The sequence below is a fragment of the Pararge aegeria genome, chromosome 2 (genome assembly GCF_905163445.1).
Source record: "Pararge aegeria chromosome 2, ilParAegt1.1, whole genome shotgun sequence".
Taxonomy (NCBI): Eukaryota; Metazoa; Arthropoda; class Insecta; order Lepidoptera; family Nymphalidae; genus Pararge; species Pararge aegeria.
In genome coordinates this window covers 15332248-15354423 of record NC_053181.1, presented here as the reverse complement: position 1 = coordinate 15354423, position 22176 = coordinate 15332248, and the positions used below count along the sequence as shown (strand labels likewise).

At 38.4% G+C, this 22176-nt stretch overlaps 1 protein-coding gene across 1 annotated transcript in view; it reads left to right on the top strand.

Annotated features, from left to right (window-relative positions):
• LOC120632927 (insulin receptor-like) overlaps positions 1 to 22176 on the top strand; it is a 123612-nt gene that overhangs the window by 86664 nt on the left and 14772 nt on the right. The window contains exons 4-19 of the mRNA XM_039902959.1: positions 1158 to 1266; positions 1822 to 1953; positions 2749 to 2890; positions 3416 to 3594; positions 6588 to 6743; positions 7260 to 7419; positions 10080 to 10224; positions 11918 to 12138; positions 13089 to 13263; positions 13924 to 14171; positions 15078 to 15254; positions 15952 to 16151; positions 16976 to 17135; positions 20657 to 20851; positions 21355 to 21503; positions 21589 to 21750. Of these exons, the coding sequence (XP_039758893.1) occupies positions 1158 to 1266; positions 1822 to 1953; positions 2749 to 2890; positions 3416 to 3594; positions 6588 to 6743; positions 7260 to 7419; positions 10080 to 10224; positions 11918 to 12138; positions 13089 to 13263; positions 13924 to 14171; positions 15078 to 15254; positions 15952 to 16151; positions 16976 to 17135; positions 20657 to 20851; positions 21355 to 21503; positions 21589 to 21750 (2710 nt within the window). The remainder of the gene's footprint in view (positions 1 to 1157; positions 1267 to 1821; positions 1954 to 2748; positions 2891 to 3415; positions 3595 to 6587; positions 6744 to 7259; positions 7420 to 10079; positions 10225 to 11917; positions 12139 to 13088; positions 13264 to 13923; positions 14172 to 15077; positions 15255 to 15951; positions 16152 to 16975; positions 17136 to 20656; positions 20852 to 21354; positions 21504 to 21588; positions 21751 to 22176) is intronic.

Sequence of the window (22176 nt, the reverse complement as noted above, 5' to 3'; positions counted from 1 at the left end):
CTCTCTGATCTAGCTGGTTACAATTTACCGGATCGACCTTACCTAAGTGGCTTTCTATCGGATTCGTGGAAAAATACGTCATCAGAGGCTAAATACTTCTATCGTTCTAAATGATTTATTTGATTCGTAGAAAAATAAGATCTGGCCTAAATATTTTCAGTATTTGAAACTATGTCAACAATTATTTTCAGTTCTTGTTTAGGCTAGGTTTATGCGAAATAAAAACGGCTATTTCCATAAAAGTAGATATTAATAGTTAAACCAGAAATCTATGGCAAAGGACAACAATATAAGAAAGTCATCAAACAACAATAAATAATTCATCTTTCTCTTTTAGATTCTTTCGACTTTTTTTCTTCATAAATTTTTCTACTTAGTTGGCAACAGTTTTCTCAGTTTTCAACGCAGAATGATACCGAAATGCAAAATCGTCAAGTTTAACTTTATTAGCCAATTTAAATACAAAAAGCTACAAGATGTTTTTGATTACATGCCATTATGTTTTAAATTAATTAGTAATTGTGACCTTTGTCAAGCTTATGAAATCAGTTTTATGACTTGTGAAATGTTCGTGCTCGTATATTATGTCTGTGCTATAAAGTTGTTCGCACATTGCCAGCAGAATCGCATATTCTGAACGTAGACCTTTTAAAAAGTACCAATTAGATTAGGTACTATTTCATTACTTTTTCCTCCTGCGCTTCGTCGGTAGGTCGAATCGAAATAATATTGCAATAAATTTCGTTTACTTTCGTAGTTATACTTTTATTTGGAAGAAGTAGTTTTACTAACCATCAAATAAAAGAAGCATTAAATAGTGTCAATATATATTGATAAGATTTTGCACGAAAACGCTAAAAGATTAATTAAGAAAATGTAATAATGGATAGTTCGTTTAATATACGATGCGTTTTAAAAAATTGCAGCGACTCGACATGAATCTTTACTTAATTGCACGAGTTGCAAATTCTACTACAATATTTTGTGTCTTAATCCACATCGACTTTTAACAAATACGTATCCGAACAATTATTTCTCGTTCTTAAAAATTTTGAAACCTATTATTCGTGATTAATTAGGATTGGAAATTCAACTATCCAGGATTCGCGGCTTGTCTATCCATGTGCGATTAACTAAAGCTAGACATTTAATTTCAGATTAAAAGGTGTGCGTAACCTCGGTGACCTGTTCCCGAACCTTTCTGTGATACGAGGCATGCAGTTATTCAAGGATTTCGCTCTAGTTATATTCGATAATGGCCTTGAGGTAAGCATAATAATTAATATAACATTATGGTAAGTAGTGCATTATCTTTTGACAATACTTTTGCCGATGAACCATCAGACAATACTATTTTCGATGTACCGTGATATGATTGGTATTCCAAAGTTGTCACTTATAGCGATGTGCTTTAACTATATCTATTTTTTGAATTCACAACAAGGTTACCCTTGAATGCATTCTAACCAGGTGGTAAGTGATGATGCAGTCTAAGATAGTAACGAGCTTACCTGTAAGGAGAATGGCATTTATATTAAGTCCATACCCCTAATCGGTTTCCACACAATATCGCAACGAAACCGGAACGTTAAATCGCTTGGGGGCACTTCTTTTTCGGTAGGGTGGTAACTAGCCACGGATGAGACGAGACCAGAGAGCATTCAGAAGTTATAAACTCCATATTTTTCACAATCCTTCGTAATAATTAGATTACAGAAAATCTAATTAAAAACTAATAACTATGAAACTGCGCTCTGCAGCTAGATCTGTGTTCTTCGCGGTTTTATTTAAACGATATTTGAAATATTATTTTATTTGCAGTCCTTAGGACTTCGCTCTCTTACGAGGATAGAGAGAGGCGCCGTCCGCATTCAGAACAACGATCGTCTATGCTATGCCAACACCATAGACTGGACCCAGATCAACGAGGAAGCCGGCAATAATATAATCAGGGTAAGTGTTAAAAGTATGAATGAAAGTATGAATTTTGCTAAATTTTAGAATAATACCTATTTCAGTTTGTTGCGATAGGTCTCTTTCGTGACTTTCAGGGCCTGCAAACACCACCTTTTTAAACGAGCCGTCGACGCCCAGTAGGTGGTAGTAGTAGCAGCAGCTGCCGTCCGTTCTCCGTAGTACTTGAACTTACTCCGTAAATAGGCAGGGTGGTGACAACTGTATTCTGATCTGTCACACTTAATTTAAATCTAGCTTTGTTCCATTGTGACGTTCGTATCACATACATGAGTTATGATGTTCGATAAAACCTTACCCTGTTTATTTTCTGTTATGCGGATTACATACCAGAACGCCAGGCGTGTGGTATGTTACAACAATATTGCGGTTCTCACTTCTCGGCCGATATTATATTCCTTATAATATAAATACAAAACTTGTTTCGGAGTTCGGAGCCTTAGTCGAGCGTGGGATTTCTTTGTTATTACTTATTAGTTCCGCTTTTGTTGTACTATAAAAATAACTTTGGTATTATTGTGTTACGTATTGATAACTTTGTTCAGTTGCTGGGTAGCAATCGGCTTAAGAAACAATATAGAATAACAATCGTTATATTGTAAAATGTTCATATTGGAAAAAAACAGCTGTTGAGTTTCTTACCGGATTCTTCTCGGTAGTATCAGACTTCTTAGTGAAATGGAGACTTAAAAAAAACACTAGCTAATTATTAATCCTTTATAGGCTTATAATATTGGTTAAATTATTATAAGGTAATAATAATGTGTGTTACAGTCAAACTACGACACGCGTCTGTGCGGTCTGTGTCCGAACGCGCAAAGCCGGATGACAGACCATAAGCAGGGCCAGTTTCAGTGCCCATCAGATTTCATGGGTCGTTTGATGTGCTGGGACGACAAACACTGTCAGAAAAAAGGTAAAGTGCCTAATCTTCTTTTAGACTATTAAAAGTGATAAACAATAACAGTAACCCTTTTTTTTTCAAATTAGGACCAGCGATTCACTGTAATAACAATTCGTCGCTCAGAATAATATGAGAGAGATATGATACCACGCTATCTTAATGAGGGTTTGGTGGGCTACCATAGCTTCACGTTGTGGAACGTGTTCTTGCATGCCCTGCGAAGTGTTGCTATGTTTATCTTCTTCTTAGTCGTTACAGTCTTGATAGACAGGTCGCGGTCGTCACCTGGGTGTTGTGGATCGCTTTACAATCCGTCGCCACTCTTCTCTAACGGTTGCTTTTTTGCGCACTCATGTAGAGGAGCCTCGACTACGGCCTTCTCTTGGTCCGTCCATCTCGTCGGTGATCTACCGCGTTTACCGCACTGTTTATAGGCGATAGTTTTCTAATTACCATCATCTTGCAATTTTTGACGCGTCACTGTGTAAGTATTAATTATCATCGATCGAAGGCGCTAATATTATAAATTGTCTTCAGATTGTCCATCAAAATGCGGCGAGCGTCCCTGCATGTCGGACGGCAGGTGTTGTCACCACACGTGTCTCGGCGGATGCGACGGGCCCTCTCCCAGCGACTGCCATGTCTGCGCCAACTTCTCTCTCGGCTACGACGACAAACGCACCTGTGTTGATCGTTGTCCAGCAAATACTTACGAGGTACAAGATTAATGAAAAGTTTATTTTACTTCACCTAGCGGGGTAGCCTGTTATAGGTAGGTATTGACAGTTATATCAAACCCATACCGCTACTCTAAATTGTTTGGCCGCACGTATTTTGGTAGGTTGGTAACTAGGTGCGACTTGAGTCTTCACCAGACAAAAACCAGAAAAAAAGATTTGCCCCCGCCGGGAACGAACGCCGGATCTCCCACTTATAAGACCTCAGAGATCACCGCTAAGCCAGCTAGGCGTGCAAATTCTTCCCATTTGAAAATGCTATAGCTATAAGCCTAGCTTTTTATGCCAAGCGAATAATATTCGTAAAGGAACATTTGAAAGTCTCACATTCTAAAAGAATTCAAAATATTAAAACAATTTTTACTTTAAAGGAATTTTTTTTTTTTTTTTTTTTTTTTTCGAATATAATTTTTATTAATACATAACTATAACCTAAAATAAACTATTTAAAATCTAAATAAAATCTAAAACGTCCTCGAAACCACCGCAGCGAGGCACAGTTCCCAAGATGCTGGCAGCATTGCCCCTTTGGATGGCCAAACTAATTCGTTGGCCAAGGTAACTGCCCGCTCTAGGATCACCGGTAGACTCGATAACCCTTTTCGATAATTCTTTGAAAAGGGCTCTTGCCTCCGGACCCCACGGTCCCAAAGTCTCTACTCCAAAAGGCACAAAAATGAAGCTGCTATCCAGGTTTTATATTTACGCCTCTTGGCCTGCTCGGCACTGGAAGGAGCCGCACCTACCATTGACGAAGTAGCCTGGATGTGTGATGCAGCTAGGGTATCAACACAAGTTGCATCCCACAGAAGTGACCTTCCAAGCCTCCAAGGTATGAGCGTCATACCATCAGGTCTCTTGCCATTAAAGGAATTGATTTTATTTATTTATTAATTAAATTATAAATATCGTCTAAAATTATCGATACCTTTATCAATTATAATGTTCTTAAATCTAAAGAAAGCTCCAGTCTCAGGGCTAAAATTTATTCGAGTCATAATAAAATTTCAGCCTTATGGTATGGTATTTATAAAGACTTTGACTTGATTTGACTTTGACTTTAAAGCAAGACAGAAGATAACGTGAAACTTTGTATTAGTAACCTTAGAACCGACTTTCAAATTTGTGTAGGTATATTTCTAGTCAAGTTTTTTCACTTGACACCCATATTATGAAAAATATGTAATCCGCTATTTTTTGGCTGCGGCCATTTCGGATTTTCATCAAAAACAGCTGGAGTAGTTCACCTTTCAAACAAAATAAAACAAAATCAAAATCGTTTCATCCAATCGCGAGCTAAATAATTTAAAGGTTTATTTTAGTTGTCACTATCAGGTATAGAATATTAATCTTACAAACAAAGTAATTTTATTTTCAAGACAATCGTGTGTAGATGTAATAATATCTTTATGTATATATATTTCTTGTGTGCATGTGTCTGTCACTGAACTCCTAATAGACGGCTGGACCGATTTTTATGAAATTTTTTGTGTGAGTTCAAGGGGATTCGAGGATGGTTTAGATTCACAATTTGGTCCACTCGAAAATGTTTAAATAAATTATCCGCGGTACGAAGTTCGCCGGGACAGCTAGTTATATGTAAACCTTACACCTTGAATCCTTTTACAGCTGAAGTAAGACTAAGCACGCTTTATAGATCAGGCTAAGAGGTCCGACTCTCAACATAAGAGTCCCATTACACTACTGTAAAACTAATATGAATATTAACCATAATTAGTGCGTCATTACAAGTTATTAAATTTAAATCTTTCTTTGAAATTCTAATACATTATTTTTCAAAACATTATATATTAAAAACACAAAAGAATGATTTAGTGACAGCATTTTACTCTATTGTGTGAATACTGTGATCACAAGATATAATATGTTGTTGTTTTCGAGCTCCTACGTACACAGAACGTACATACGTCTTTGTACGTGTTCCTTATATTATTTATTCTATAGGCATTGTCCGTCGTCTTTGATAAATAGCACTTTTTACGACATTGTGTAGCGGACATATAATTGATAGTCAGTCCCATATCACTTTATAGTTCATACTTACACTTATAATCATTCAATACATTTATCACTCTAGTTTTTTTTTTCTATTTTACATCAATTTATCTCTAGAAGCCTACCTCAAAAGCTGTTAAGTGATAATGCAGTCTAAGATGGTAATGTGGTAACCTTATGGCAATTATTAAACAAATTTAATCGCTTAGCGGCACGTCTGTGTTGTTCGAGGGTACTTAGCCACGGCCAAAGCACCCTACCAGACCAGACCGGACAAATTCAGAGATTATAAATTTCCAAATTGGCGCTGCCGAGATCGAACCCGGAACCGGCCACTTAAAACTACAGCGCTCACCGCTGCGTCAGGGAGGTTGGCAATAAAAGGTCGTTTTTTCACACAAAAGTACGTAGGCACGTACTGTTTTAAGATAATCTCATAGACACCTTGGTGAAGGCTTAAATGTCAATAGTTTCTGCGACTTCGACACCCTTCCGACCTCCACGACTACAGTAAGATCTCATGTAGAAAAAATAAGTATCTACACGTAGGTCGTAAGGTCGACCCGACTTCGGGCCATAAAAACCGACGGATTTTACGTCCATCCTCATATCTTACTATTACAATTATCTTACTTGTGTTTACTGTTTATTTCGTGGTGGACAGCTGCGTGACAAAAGACCGCGTAAATACTTTTTTGCTAATTAAGACATGTTTATAAATGTTAGTTACGCTGTATGGGATTATTAACAACGACATCTTAAGTCAATTTGTTGAGCAATGGCTTTTCTTGAGATTTTAGAAGGCACTGTTGCTTACTTTACATATTAGTGAGATAATTTACAGAATTTGTTAACTTTTAACTAACTTAACTTAACTTTTAACAAAACTGTAGCCTACTATAAATTGTTTAGCGTAAAATATTAACTTATCTATCAATCAACCCTTTCGTGTGCAGTTATCGAGGCGCTGTGTGACGGAGCACGAGTGTCGCTCCACGCCTCCACCGCAGAACGACGTGGTGGACGCGGCTCAGCGTGCACCCACCATACGGGCGTACAAGCTGCTCTTCAACCGCTCCTGTGTTTACTTCTGTCCCAACGGATATATGGAGGTAAGAACTATTTTAAAGCAGCCTAGTTACTGTTCACTGCGTCCGAGGCATCACATCCTCATGTGAGATAGGAAAGAGCTCTAACTCTCCTTCTCTCTATGCTGCTCAATTTCTTAACTCACGACCAGAAGTTTTAGGAACTTCATCTCAGGTTGATGGATGTAGGGCGGCTTTAGTATCTGGTGGGTGTTCCTGCGAAGTGTTGCTCTGTTTTTTACTAACTTCTTAGTACGTCAGTTATAACTAAGAAAATAACGAAGAAAAAAACATGACTTTCGAACTACCCAATACCCACAAATGTTAGCCATGACCCGGGAACGAACCCAGGGTCTCGTGATATGTTCATCACTAAACTATTACGGCGGTCATAAGTTCACTACGATCGTTTGTCGAAAAGTGACAGCAACAAAATCAGGGTCCCAATACTTTATTATTGGCTGTAGGTACTAGGGTACCATAAGTTGCGCTAATAAAATAAAGGCAACATTCCGCAAAAGTTTCATGATTCACCCACAGGTTGGCGACAAACACAACTCCACATGTCAACGGTGCCCCAATAGTGGTTGCAAGCTCGATTGTTCGGGTGGCAAGATAGACTCTATCACATCTGCTGAACTGTTCCGGGGCTGCACTCACGTCAAAGGCACGTTAGATATATCTCTTCGAACCGGGGGTGGTGAGTATCATTGATTTAAATAATAGGTTTCAGTCCCACTAGGTCGACCGATGACAACAATAGTGTCATAGGTATTGTTTGGTTTTGCTTTGTTTGGAATCTTTACTGCACACTATAAAACTAAATACAAAAGCGGATCCATGCCTTTTCTTCCAGTTTATCTTGAAACAGCGATGAAAACCGAGAATCCGGATACAGAAGACCGATGTTCAGCTGTGGACGTATGTCGGTTAAGATTGTTAGATATTGGATAAAAGCACTACTTTGCGGAAATCCATGATATATAAATTTCATTGTAAAGTCAACATCTCCTGAGGATGCTCCGGTTTTGAAGCGAAACGTGCGTAGAGGGTACATTGCCGAAGATCTGTTTGGATCCTTTGTGGGGATGGGTATATGCTTTTATAACATGATACCGAAGGTAATATTAGATCTACCTTTACCCAAGTTAAGCTACTCTCATCTCTCACAAAACAGATAAATTCTAAAGATTGTTAAACTTTAAAATGATGTTGGAAAAGAGCAATCTGCTGAGTTTCTTGCCGGCTCTTTTCAGTGGAATCTGCCTTGCGAACCGGTGGTAGAGTCACTACAAACAGACTGACTTGACGTTTCAAAAGTGCTTATTAATTAGGCCTACTTGAAATAAATGAATTTTGAATTTTGAATTTTTGGTGTGGAGTATAAGGAATGAAGAAATTAAAAATTACACCATATAGATTCTCGTGCTTTTCGCGGAGTATAACAAATTAAGTTTAATTTTCATGATATAAGATGGTCAGAAGGGTTAAGCGTTTTTTATTCGAACCCTTTTTTGCCTCTTACCCGCATAGTTATATATCGATAAAAGCAATATTGTTATTATATCGCTTAAATGATAGTAATAATAATAATAGATACCAATAATTAACAAAGATTTGATACTTCTGGAGCAAACCGAACTGTAAATTCGAAATAAATGGCATATTTTTTTGCAATGCCTATTACTAACAACGTCACTGGCCAGAGAACTCTTAATGTAAGTGCTTACTTAGATGACTCGTAGAATTTAACCCTTATATCCAACGAGGGAAGTTTTCTGTGGGGTCCTTTGTATAGGTACGTATTGCAGCCAAAGAGACGATTCTTGAAGTTCCGATTATTGTTAAAGACCAAATCTTCTATTTGTATTCACGCTGGCAACCCTCGTATTATTATGGCTAAAATATTGTTGTGGAAATACCCCTATTCAACTAATATAATTATGTAAAGCAGATACTCGTTGGGAATAAATAGTGATTGAGCGAGTTGTGTAGCTTTATTCGAAATCTTTTATATATTCTGTAATTTTAGTAAGTATATGTACACATTTTTGAATAAGTAGCTTATGATTTATTGAAATGCTATCGTAAGGTTTCGACTGATATTCTGACTGAATCTCTCTCAGGTTTTCCTTTACGAAGGATTTTTTAAAATCTGCGGTTTATGAATTATCTACTCAAATCTCAGCGGATTTAACTTCTACTTTAATTTGTAGTCACGTTACTTCCATTTATAGAACCGACTGGAAATTTGGTATACTAATTGATCTTAATAACACCGATCTTCTATAATCATTGTGTCCTTATATCATAATTCTATCATTAAGATAGGAAATCATTAAATCTAGAACTATGCCCCGAATTCCATAGTGGTGTAGTTTTCTTATTAATGTCTCATGTTGTACACAATCGAAAGCCTTGGACAAGTCACAGAAGACGCCAAGTGCGTCCCGTGACTTCTCCCAGGCTTTAAATATATTTTTTACTAACTCAACACCAGCATCCGTTGTTGAGCGACCCCGTGTAAAACAAAATTGCTGCCCGTGCAATAAATCGTTCTTATTAAAATAGTGAAGTAATTGATTTAATATAAGTTTTTCAAAGATTTTACTGAGAGTAGTTTTGAGCATTTCCCCATGAGCGTCTTCATATAATCATTGATCTTCCTAAATCTGCACATGCAAATATATTATAGAAATTTAGAATAAAACGGATAGCTATATTTATTTTCTAAGCACAATTAGTTTTTGACCACTATGTGGGTTCTCAGCGCCGGGGTGCGAGAAACTCAGCCATGGTTTTTAGGAAATACAACAAAGAACTTTCTTAATTATTTTATACAACCAATCTGTCTTGAATGTTAAAAGTAAAGGTCTTTTGTTAGCGTTATTGGGTGTAACGTAATGGGTCTATCACCCATTTTATTTTTTGCATATGGTAAGGGAGTGTTTTTGTGTGCCTTGATAACTTGGTAATTTCATTTACGGTGTACTAAACGTGGTGTACGGTGTTAGCTAAGCGTGGATATGACATTAACATGTCAAAATTTGTATGTACGTTTTTGATGGAATATATCTATAGCCTAGAATTTGACCCTCGGCAATTTGAATTTTTTTATGCTTCGATATTAATTTAAACAATTAAAGTATTAATTATATCAACGATTAAGGTAAACGTCGTGAAGAGGAAAACTGCATGCCTGTGATTAATTCTCCATTCTCCACTCAAAGGCGTGTAAATCTGAGAGGAGACCGTGCCCTGTAGTGGGCCGGTAATGGGTTGATAGGCCTATTTGAGTTAACAAAAATTTTACTTTGACCTTGGGTTTTTCGCACAGTTTGATGTTATATTTTGTGTCAGGTAACACGATGACCGTGATGGAGCAGGCGCTGGGCGAGATCCGCGAGATCTCAGGCAGTTTGCGCGTGGTGCGATCGTACCCACTCGTGTCACTAATGTTCCTGCGCAACCTTCACACCATCGGCGGCCGGGAAAACGACAATAAGTGAGTCTGTAATGTCCGCATTTGTTCTTTTCACTTCACTTATGTAGGGCCTTTTTCTTTCATGCGGATTTTTGCCCTTAGTTAAGCTTTCCTGTAGCCTTAGTACATGATTTGCTCGCTGACAATCAAAACTCTACAAAGTGTACTCTACAAAGATAACCGAACTAATACTTCAAGCTGGTTTAGAGGTACATTATTTACTGTCTCTGAGACTTGTCTGTAAAAACGAAACGCTAATAGTTTTTGAGTAAACTATTGCCGTAGTTTTTACTGAAAGAGATCAGATATAACCTTAACACCACATGTAAAAGTAAAAGACTCCTGTCACGTTATTATGTACGCGTCGCGTAGCGTAGGTACTATGCACGTGTCTTTTATCTTTATTATAAGTAAGCACTGAGAATGTTTTGAATTTGTTTGTATTGAAAAATAAATATGTTTCTTTTGATTTAATTTTTTTTTCAGGCTGATTCCCTATAAAATATACTGGAATAGATAGAGTCGCAGAACTTATTATAACTTATTTTACAAAACTTCTGCTAAAAACCCGGGGTAAAGAATTGTAATCAAATCTTTGTTTTAATACAATACGAATAAAATCCATTTCGCTTTGATGTTTAGGTATTTATATACTAAGCCTACTGGTGAGCTTGCGTGTCTACAATAATCTGCGTACCGCGTAAGTGCAGCCCGTGAAAAAGAAAAAAGGAGTATCAAGTAATGATAGGATAAGGGCAGCCAGCATGCGGACCAGATCCGCACGCGCGTAGAAATTAGCATGACAGAAAAAGGGTACAAGTTTTTTTTGAGTTTTTCATTATTTTTCCTAGGATAAAGATTTCCAGATCGCACGCTATATCTATGCATTGGATAAGAAGGGTATTTATTATTAATCCCGCGGGAAGGTTTACCGAATGCTCGTCCATGAATCCATCTCCAGGATACAAGCTATCTAGCCAAATATAGCAATAATTTATAATTAAATCAAAATTGGTGCAGTATTTGAGAATATGTTCAGCTAGCTTAACAAATAAGTGGGTCTGACTTGTATTTATAATACTAGTAAGCTTTGTGCCATGTAGGAGACCGGTAATAGGTTGATAATTAAAATAGGAAAAAATTATTATCCAGATCAGTCTATCTTGTAGCTTTGATGGGTATAATCCACTCGATCCATTTTAAGAGACAAGTATATCATAGCTTAGATTTACCACGTGCTCCGGTATGGCTTAAGGAACTAAGTTCGACTTTTATACATATAACGAAATATACCTTGATTTTTGATAGTAGACTAACGCTTTACCACAATCTCACCTGACGGAAAGTATAGATGTGGCCTAAAAAAGGACGCGCTTGCCTAGATAGACTAAACAGCGTGCTCTCTGAGGTACGCGATAAAGTTAAAAGTAAAATTATATATGAACATGACATATGAACGTGGATTAATATTGGAATAGACAGTGTTCTGTCTATAACACTGAATAACTATTTCGACGCTATACCACGTTTATTTGTAAGACTGAACTTTTAACTTTGTTCCGTACCAATTTCAGACAACCAAATTAGGTCACCCGGGAGTAACCGACTAAGATATACCTTGCTCACTTAACCAAAATATTGGGATGAGTGACACCACCCTTAATTACCTATTAATTATTATCTCATAGCTAACTACAATGTTTGTTTGTTCTAGAGGGCAGAGCCTATACATATTCAACAATCCAAACCTGGAGCTGCTATGGAACTGGTCCAATCACGGCAACATAATAGTCGAGAAAGGCAAACTGTTCGTACATTTCAACCCGAAGCTGTGCTACAAGAATATAGAGGAGCTCAAAAACATGACCCGCGATCCGATCTCCACTTTCAGCGAGAACGAAGTGTCGCGCGACAACAATGGAGACCAGGCTTCTTGTAAGTAAGATACGTGTAAGTAGTTCGGGACGTTGCCGGCTAGGCAATGTTACCTAATTAAAAATGTGTGATTATATGAGCCTATGTTGAGGCATATGTCATCATCCTCGTTCATTGGTAAATTCGAATTTCAAATTCATAAGGTTCTTGATGTTTGTATGTGCATTTATCATTACAGGCGATACTAACATATTAAATCAATGATTACGGGCATAGCACAAATGCTTACGAGATGCCTTTCATTGATTTGATTTTAAATTGGTAAACCGACGTTGGATTTTATATTTTTATGTGACAGCTCTTATTTTGCGTCAGTCTTAAAATGGTATTCGATCGATCTCCATATATAAAATAAAATCAGGAAAAAATTTGGTATTTCGTTTTTTGTTGTACCTAGTTATTTTGTGCTTTGTACAATGTTTTTAACTTAATAAATAAATTCAATATGTCAATCTTAATTTTACTCTGTTTAGCAATAACGAAATTTTGTTTTTGTGTATTACAAGCTGTGATAGCATATTTTGACTTAAGTCAAAGGAGATTGTGTTCGATCCCAGGCATCGAAGACGAGGTCCCCGATTTCTGACGTCCGGACGTGGCTCATAGCACAGCCTTGGAGGCGTGCGGACTAATCACTGTCCCAAACCCTGTCGCTCTAATCGTCGCGTTGCCTGAGCCGAGGTTCGGCCTCACATGAGGCGCCCTCAGACCAACGATCCCTTCGCTTCTTCGAGCCCCAGGGCTCAAACTCATTTTGAGGCACGCCAACAAGCCCGCGTTGTGCCGTTAAAATCATACGGGTTAATAAGCTACACACAATACGATAACACAAAAAACTGAAAACTTAAGAGTTTTCAGTTTTATTTGTATTTTAAACTTTGAAATATCACTTGCATTAACCAATAGTAATAAGGTAACACAAGTTATCTGGAACTGCGTTTGTTACATAGGTTACGAGGAGATGTTGCACTTGAAGGTGCACGAGCTACGCCAGGAAGTCGCCATTCTCACGTGGAACATGTACTGCATCGACGACATGCGCAAGTTGCTCGGCTTCTCCATATACTTCGTTGCCGCCGACCACAACGTAACTCTGTACGGCCAGCGTGACGCTTGCTCTGACACGTAAGTAATACCGCCTTAGATATTAATTTTAGCTTTCCGTGACAGAGCTCTTCCTGGGAAGTTCTATCGCCATGCTTATTTATACTGCCAAGTATCATTGCCGAAGCAGCAATGTTGTATTCCGGTCGGAAGGGCCTAGTTTCCTCAGATTGGTCGACACAAGGCGGTTCTTTGCAGGGCGTGTCCTTCGCATACCTTGCTAAGTATACCTCTATTTATAGGCGATGGGTTACACCTGCTATCGCTTGGTACCCCAATAATTAGTTAAACAATATATACATTTACCACAGCTTATTGATGTCTCACTGCTGAGCAATGAATGCAGGCAATAGCATTTAACTGTTGAGAAATGTGATGGGCGGGACATGTGCAAGGCATGGACGGTACGAGAACTTCGTGAGAAGTTGATCGCTGATTTCAAGCGTCCTTTTGGGCATGTAATATTAATCTTCACAAAAAGTTAAGTTGTTTTATTTTCAAGATAATCTTATGTAGATAAATACTGCCTTTTACAGCACGTTATTTGAAAAATTTAAGTTCTCGGATCTACCGGAGCAGTTTTCGTCTATAAGTAAGGTATCTTTGTGGCAAATATAACATCGCTACCCGCTAGTGTACAAAAGGATACGGGACCAAACTTATTCCACTAACTTATTCCAGATGGAATGTTCGGGACCAAACGATCGAAGAAGTGCTCAACAAAACCGTAACCAACCCGCCGCCTACAAAGACTAAGGATAAGAAGGTGTTACTAGAGAGCTCATGCAGTGATGTTCAGCCGCTGTTCTACGCGCTCACGAAGCTCACGCCCTTCACACGCTATGCTGCATACGTCAAGACCTACACCACACAGCAGGACAAGCGCGGCGCGCAGAGTCCCATTATATACTTCAAGACTCTGCCCGGATGTGAGTAATAAAACATAGACAACGTGTAACGGAATTACGAAATACTGTTGAAGTGTGGAAGTATTATTTCGGTTTTCGTTCACTTATTTTATATTATATCTGTATTCTTTAGAGGAAGAGACTAGAATTTTAAAGAGAAATAATGAATAAACTGACAAACAAAAAGTACCTATTAAAAACATATTTTTTCATCTATAATTCTACAAATAGATTTGTAAAACAAGCCAGAAGAAAAACCGCTAACAATCAGCAAGTATATACCTACGACATATTATGAAGTCTAGTGATTATATCCGTCCGAAATGATGAACGCTTCCAAAAATATTGAGGGAGATTATATTTATTAATAGCAGTCATTAAGTAATAAGACTTCGTATTAGAGCAGTCGTGTCCAAAGAAATCTATGCAAACACCGATGCATGAATGAGATCGCAGAATAATTAGCACTTCTCTATTTTGTTCAGTGATCTCTTAATTCTTTGAGTAACCAAGATGGCATTCTTAGGACCACAAAGCATCACTTTGTTTAGCTGAGCGGCTATTCCAATCGTCGTTATTGCGTACCTATAACATTATTATACAAAGGTCACAATAAGTCCATGCACCGTTTCTCTATTACTAAAATATTCTGACTTTTAACAATTGCCTATAACATTCCACTGCTGGACTAAAGGCCTCTTCGAACGGGAGGGTTTGCACACAATCCCCACGCAGGGCAGACGGTTTTGTGTGATCGTAATTCGCAGTAGAACCCGAGAACGGTATATGCCTTAGTGGTTTCATACGACATCCGTGGGAAGAGGAGAGGTGGAGACAGTGTCAGTGTATTCTTGTCTTCCTCTTCGTGCTATCTCTCACGGCACTTGACTATTTATCTTTTTATTTAATATTTACTATTTTTAACAGCGCCCAGTCCGCCAATAGGCTTAACCGTGGACGTGTTGAAGCAAAACTCTGCAACCATCAAATGGCAGGCGCCTACGATGTCCAACGGCACCATCGCCTTCTATCACGTCGAAGTGCAAGCCAATCACTACAATCGCCCCAAAATTCTCGCACTCAACGTCGATTACTGCACCAATCGTAAGCAACAGATTTTATTTTTTACTAGCTGTCCCGTCAAACTTCATACCGCGAATCATTTTTTTTATGAATGTTATATTTTAATACTTATTATCCTATTCCGGTCTAAGAGAAATCAAAAAAATCTAATTTCATTAAAATTGGTCCAGCCGTTCTTGAGTTATAAATGGTGTACCTAACACAACTTTCTTTTATATATACATTTCAAATGCCCACACGCACGCGCATTGTTCGCACGTAATGTATCCTTAAATCCCTACTAAATTTAAAAATGTGAAATCGTGGTGATCGTACTGAATTCAAATTTTTTTTTTTTTAAGTTAGCGGTACCTGCGTATTTCTAATTTATCAATTGATTTTGAATAAACTAAGGGTGGCCGAGCGAAAAGTAAATCACTTGAATACAAACTAAATATAGTTGGCTTAATTTAGCTTCCGATCGAAATATTTAATTTAAAATTGTTTAGTGTTAACTATGTTTATATCTCGCTTTGGCGGGCTGGAAAGATTCATATTTTTTATGATAATCACTTGGGTACAATAACTAAGACCGAAAAATGCTTATGCATCTTACTCTAGAGGCACGACGGTGGAACAACACTTATTTCCCAAATGGCCTAGTAGTGAAAACTTGACCGAAAACTCACACAATCATTATGAAGATGACCCAACTTCAATAGATCATTTGTTCCAACAGCGAACGCCCTAGTGAACCTGATCGCGGTGCGTGGGGAAGAGGGTACGGGCACTGAGAAGAAGGATCAAAACCTGACTGGCGACGTGAAGGGGGACACGTGCATGTGTCGCGATGACACGCGACCGACCACACGCTTTAGCTCCGTCGCCGAGGAAGAGCGCATCGAGAGCATCGACTTTGAAAATGCAGTGCAAAATCTGGTATGGTATATCTCTACTAAACATGGCTTTTGACTTAAGTCCATTTTCTATATTCAATCTATCTGTAATCTGTTGATAAGTTGCTAAGCAAAGTTGTTGCTAGTTAAAAATTGCGTTGGTAAGTAATTAAAAGATAGATTTAATATAGAAAATGGCCATAAGTCGATGATGGGGTATTAAAGTATTTATGATAATATAAAACATTCTTCTTGCGATCAATACTTTGTGAGAAATGAATTTACAAATTTACCATAACTAATTACGCTGTGACAACCATAACATTATTGTGTGCGATTAATAAAAATTCTTGAGAAATGCCAGTATTTAGACTATCAATTTCTTCAATCACATAAGTTTTGTGCTTTCTACAGTTTGTACAGATTCGAGAACTAATATAATCGCAATCATTGTCATTCAAATGGCAAAATAGCGTTCTATGTAGGTTTCTTAGGTCTCTTTAGGTCTCTTTTTACGTGTATACCTTTCTTTTTACCTACCTAGAGCGATTTTGTCTTACGAAATACCTTGCTTGTTTGAGTGGGTGATAGTTTTGCGGTGTGTCCATTAGTTTTAGTATGACGTATTATAGTACTTCCTGTGCTTGCTCACTATTAGGAATCACGGATATTTGTAACTCAGTCAAGCCAAAATGCCTGAACCTATATGGTTAATAGATAACGTCTGGAATAGCACATAGATGTAATATTATGTACCGTTTCCGTGGAATAGATTTGTTCTTGTTTTAGAATAAAAATATTCACACAAACAAAGTCATCTATAAAAGATAAAGTATACAATGTTTTTAAATACGACCTTTCTAATAGGTGTACGTGAAGAAGCCCGCGAACGAATCTTCTTCTAATGAGTCCTCCGCAAGCCGAATTCGTCGCTCCATCGACGTCAGCGTCAACAGCATGCTCGTCATTCTCAGTTCCGCCCACGTACCTTTCTTCGGCAGCAACTACACCAACGTCACCGACGGAAGTGAGTACCACATTGTAATGTACTGCTGGTACGGACAGTACTCACCGGGAGCGTTCTTTAAGCGAACGAGCGTAAATTCGTGTCTGCGGTTCAAGCTCGAGCGCATTATTCGTGAACAAAACATTTTGTGAGCACTTTGAAATTTGTGGTTATTTCTTTTCATTACATGTAGCGCTGGTTTTTAATCTAATTTTAAATAAATTTTTACACCTTTAGATATATCGCATTAAAAAGAAACTTAACATTTTAGGCCGTAGTCCACCACGCACCGGCGTGGTGGACTACGGCTTAAACCCCTCTTATTCTGACTGTCGACCCGAGCCCTGTATTGGCCCGGTAATGAGTATGAGTTGATGATGATGTTTATACATATTTAGAAAGTTCACGAGACGTTCACGAGACGTTCACGAGACGTTCACGAGACGTTCACTGGGTTCGTGAAACCAACGCTTGGTTCGCGAAATAATGTGCTCGGTGCACGCGACTTGAATACATACGCTATACGCAATACGCTCTTGGCGAATACTGTCCTGAGAAGGTTTTAATAGGTTGAATCTCTCTCTTCTATCTTATTCAGCAGTTATGTTAAATGCTAAAAGTATTAGAAGTGCCAGAGTAACCTTAACGCTAAAAGATTTGAAAACATGTGTGGAGAATACGTTAATTACCTTTAAAGAGCTACCACATTGTCATGCTGCCCACTATTTACTTAAGACTCATTATCCTATTTCCATCATTAAGACTGCTTTTCCGTTAATTATTTACGCAACTATGCTGTGAAATAACCTAGCAAACGTAAGCGCTGAATGATATACTGCTGTAGCTTGTAAAATTTGTTTATTGTTCGGTTTCTCTTGGTTTTCCTACTCCGAAGGTTGCCTGGAAGAGATCGCTACTAAGCTATAAGGCCGCCTTTTTTGTCCTACTTTTTAAGTTTCTACTTTCCTGCCCATATCTTTTTCTTTTTGTAAAAGAACTCCAAGGTACTTGTAAAAGGGTGCTACGCTTTTGAAAGAATACACTATCCATCATCAGTTTACCCCTTTCCAGGGTCCATTCATAAGAGCGTTCAACAGTTATCAAAGGTTATATGGAAGCATCCTCTGACTATCTGGTTAAAAGGCAATTAAAGAACGTAGCTTTCCAGCTTCAAGTAAGATTATATTTTCAGTCAAATGCAGTGGCCGCCAGTTTAACGCTTGCATCATTATGGATCATCCGTCAGGTTACATAGATTTCTTCATAGAGAATGGCATGCCATATTTTTAAGATCCATATTAGTCATAAGTTATTGCAACCTTTTATTTACCTTGTTTCGTTCTTTTATCTGTCTTTCCGATCGAAAATTTTAGTCCATATTTAAATCTCTTGTTAGTATCCGATTGTGGTTAACTTTTGCATACTTGTTTTACTTGATTCCTATGCTATCAAAGCCCCACTGCTGGGTAAAGGCCTCTCTATATCTCTCTTTCTCTAATGGAAGAGATGGATTAGCTTGACCCTTCACACTACTCAAATTCGGTTTGAAGGGCTACTAAGGTACTGTGACAATACTATATGCAGCTGGTGTGATGATGGAGTCAAAGGGTGTCTATTTCCGCTATTTGGGCAGTTAATGAGGGCACATTGTTATATTGGTCTCGATAACTATCTAGTTGGAAGATCTAAAATAATTTTATTGTTCTTACTATGCAATAAAGTTGTTTAATTATTTATTTAAATAATGAAGCCAAAAGCGTGTCCTTAAAACGTTTTCACACCATATACTTATATTTTTATAACATTGTCATATCATTAAACCCGGCACGGATTATACTTTATTGATTGTGTAAAAAGATATTAAATTGTTAATTATTGTTTTATGACACTTTTTTATCCGGCATGTGTAGGGGTTTTTGTACCCGTAAATAATATTACATAGTTGTAGCTGTAAAAATAATGCACGTGGTGGTGGCGCTAGGTACCATTTATTACTATAGTTTATAATAAAATATAGTCATAGAAAGTAATAAACATATTATGATGCTTCAATATTAAATATCATGTTATATAGGCACTCATATTTCTTTTGAATTTGATAAAAAAGTTATATCTTAAAAAATGCATAAGGTATTGTTGTCCATCTGTATGTTAATATCCTTTTTCTCAACAGCCTGAGGTATCACGAAACTAAGACCACATACGCTAGTCAATAACTTTAAAAAGTTCAAACAATTGAAGCGGCCCTTTCTTGCACGCAACATTTTTTTGAAAGTTCCTATGTCGAGAAAGTCTCCTAATGCAATAAGCATATAATCGTAGATTACTCAATACAAAGTCTGCTGTTACGGGCGCCGGACAGAGCAGTTTCAAAACGTAACGAGGGCTTTGCATACAGAATCAACGAGTGACGAGGGGTTTAAGGGCGTCTAAGACGAAAACAGCATTACCCCTGCGTTTAACATTCTAATTTCATCGAATGTGCTTTTTAATCCAAATCATACTATAACCCATAGGTGAATTGGATTTTAGTACAATATTTTTAGTACAACCCCTTTTAGACTTTTTAAATATAATGAAGTACCTTACCTTCTTATAGCAGGTTTTTGTAAAAACGCATATCAACCGAAGGATGTCCACTGTTGGAAGCTGTACCTTCTGTAAAGATTATCACAAACCAAGAGCATGTGCCGCTTGTAATCAGCGGCTTCCTGCGGCTAGTTTTATGCCGTCTGTCCACCTTGTTTTCCAGACAATATTACTTTAAATCATCTGACCTATGGTTCCGAAACATGGGCGCTACTTTTGGGCCTCATAAGAAGGTTCAGAGTTATTCAGCGGGCCATGGCTCTCCATGGCCGAGCTATGCTCGGAGTATCTCTACGAGATAAAATGAGGAGATCCGTAGAAGAACCAGAGTTACCGACATAGCTCAACGAGATGCGAAGCTGAAGTGGCAACGGGCGGGGCACATGGCTCAGAGATTGGATGGACGTTGGGGTCCCAAGGAGCGTTGGTCAACCACCAATGAGGTGGTCAGACGATATGAAGCGCGCCTACAAAAGATCTAAGACTATGTCCAGCAATCAGTGGCGCGCACTGGGTTTCTTACCAGGGTATGCATAAAGCAGGCAAATTGCATGAAACGGCAAAAAGTGGCCTATACGAGTTATATATAAATTTTAGGGTAGGCAGTGCTTTTGTGCATGTATGAAGTGCACGCCACTGACTGCTGGCAGTAGAGGGTATGCACAGCGTATGCAGATGATATAAAATGAAGAAAATCTCCAGTCAGAGTTATAAAAAACTTAAGGATAGGCATTGTAAGAGGTATAAAAAGCCTGCCCTTAAATATTTATAACTCGTACTGGCGATTTTCTTTATTTAACATCATCTGCATACCCTGTGCATACCCTCTATGCAGGCCACTGCCAGCAGTGGACGTCTATCGGTTGATATGATGAAGATGATGAAGATTACTATATATCCACATAAATTATCTACGTATATGCAAACAGTATAGCATAGTGACGTATTTTCAGAGTACGTAAAGAGTTTGTACTACGACTTGGAGGGGGGCGCGCGGTCGCTCACGGTGGAGAATATGCGGCACTTCACATGGTACACTGTCAACGTGTGGGCGTGTCGCGAGAAGCACGAGAACGAGACCCAGGGCGACTACGAGATGTCGTTTTGCTCGCCGCGCGCTCATTACACCTTCCGTACGATGGAAAAACGTGAGTATTGCTTTACTTCTCCTCTTTTCTCTCACATTGAAGAAAATTGTTATATGTCTTTTATTGCCTAATTTCTGCACCTTTATAAGCTACGCAGACGAGGCATCATCAGACCCCAGCCCAGATTTTCCTCTCGTCAGCTGAAAGTTCAAGACCTGCTGGAAGTTCTCAGCCATGGTTAGTAATCTACTGAAAAAGACGTGCTGCCAAGCTATTCACCGTTCCGGTACGATCGGTACGGTCATGTAGAAACCGATTAGGAGCATGTGTTTAATATAACTGCCATACTTCTAAAAGATATAGAAGAAAGAAAGAAAGAGAAGTAAAGCCCGTTACCATCCTAGACTGATCGTGACTTAGAGACCAGAGGTTTAAGGACGATACTTCTTACGGAAGTACGGACGCCACCAAATCACTAGCAATACGTGCTAGTGATTTGGTGCAGTATATATTCAATGTCGTTCTTGTTTGTCTTAAAAATTCTATTAATTTTCTTGTTTTAGTAAATGCTGACGTCGTAAAGAACCTCAACGTTGCAGTTTTAAACAAAACCCAGCCCGAAGTGAATGTGACGTGGCTACCTCCGGAGGACCCGAATGGCTTCGTTGTAGCGTACAGTGTTCGCAGCTCTCGCGTCGACGATAGCAGTCAGGTTTGTAGAACTGGCCTTGATAGTTTAGCGCGTAGTAATGCCCAATCAGTTACCCTTAACATGAACATGGCTTTGGTTTATGCAGGAGTTGGGTCTAGCGAGCTGCATCACGGCGGATGACTACGAGGCGTTGGGGCGAGGGGTGTCGGTGCGCAACCTAGCGCCCGGCAACTATTCTGTGCGTGTCATACCGCTAACCCTCAGCGGCGCGGGCAACGTGTCCGCTGATCGTTACGTCTTCATACCGGTTAGTTATTACTACCAACAGTCCATTTTTTCTTACTTGTCTTACGGTAAAAACAATCTTTTTATTGACTCTTTAAAACAACGCAACAAATAAAATTAGATTTTTCTTTAGTTTTTGAAATAAAACACTAAAAGTAGCAAAAAGATTGTTCTCATTTTAAGACAAGTAAGGAAAAATTATTTTACATCCTTATGTATCTGGACGACGCGTACCTATGGTTGATGCGTACAATGTCTCCGCTGATCATTATGTCTTGTGCGTTTCCCATCTAATAGGTCAGGGCGAGGCGTCATGATGCGTATAACCCGCGCCATTAAATAATAATTTTATAAAAGGCGCCAATAGTAAGCTATCTCGTTCGCACAATATTCGCGCGCTTGTGTATTGCGTGAAAGAGATAGTATGACATCGGCCACCTTTTACGAA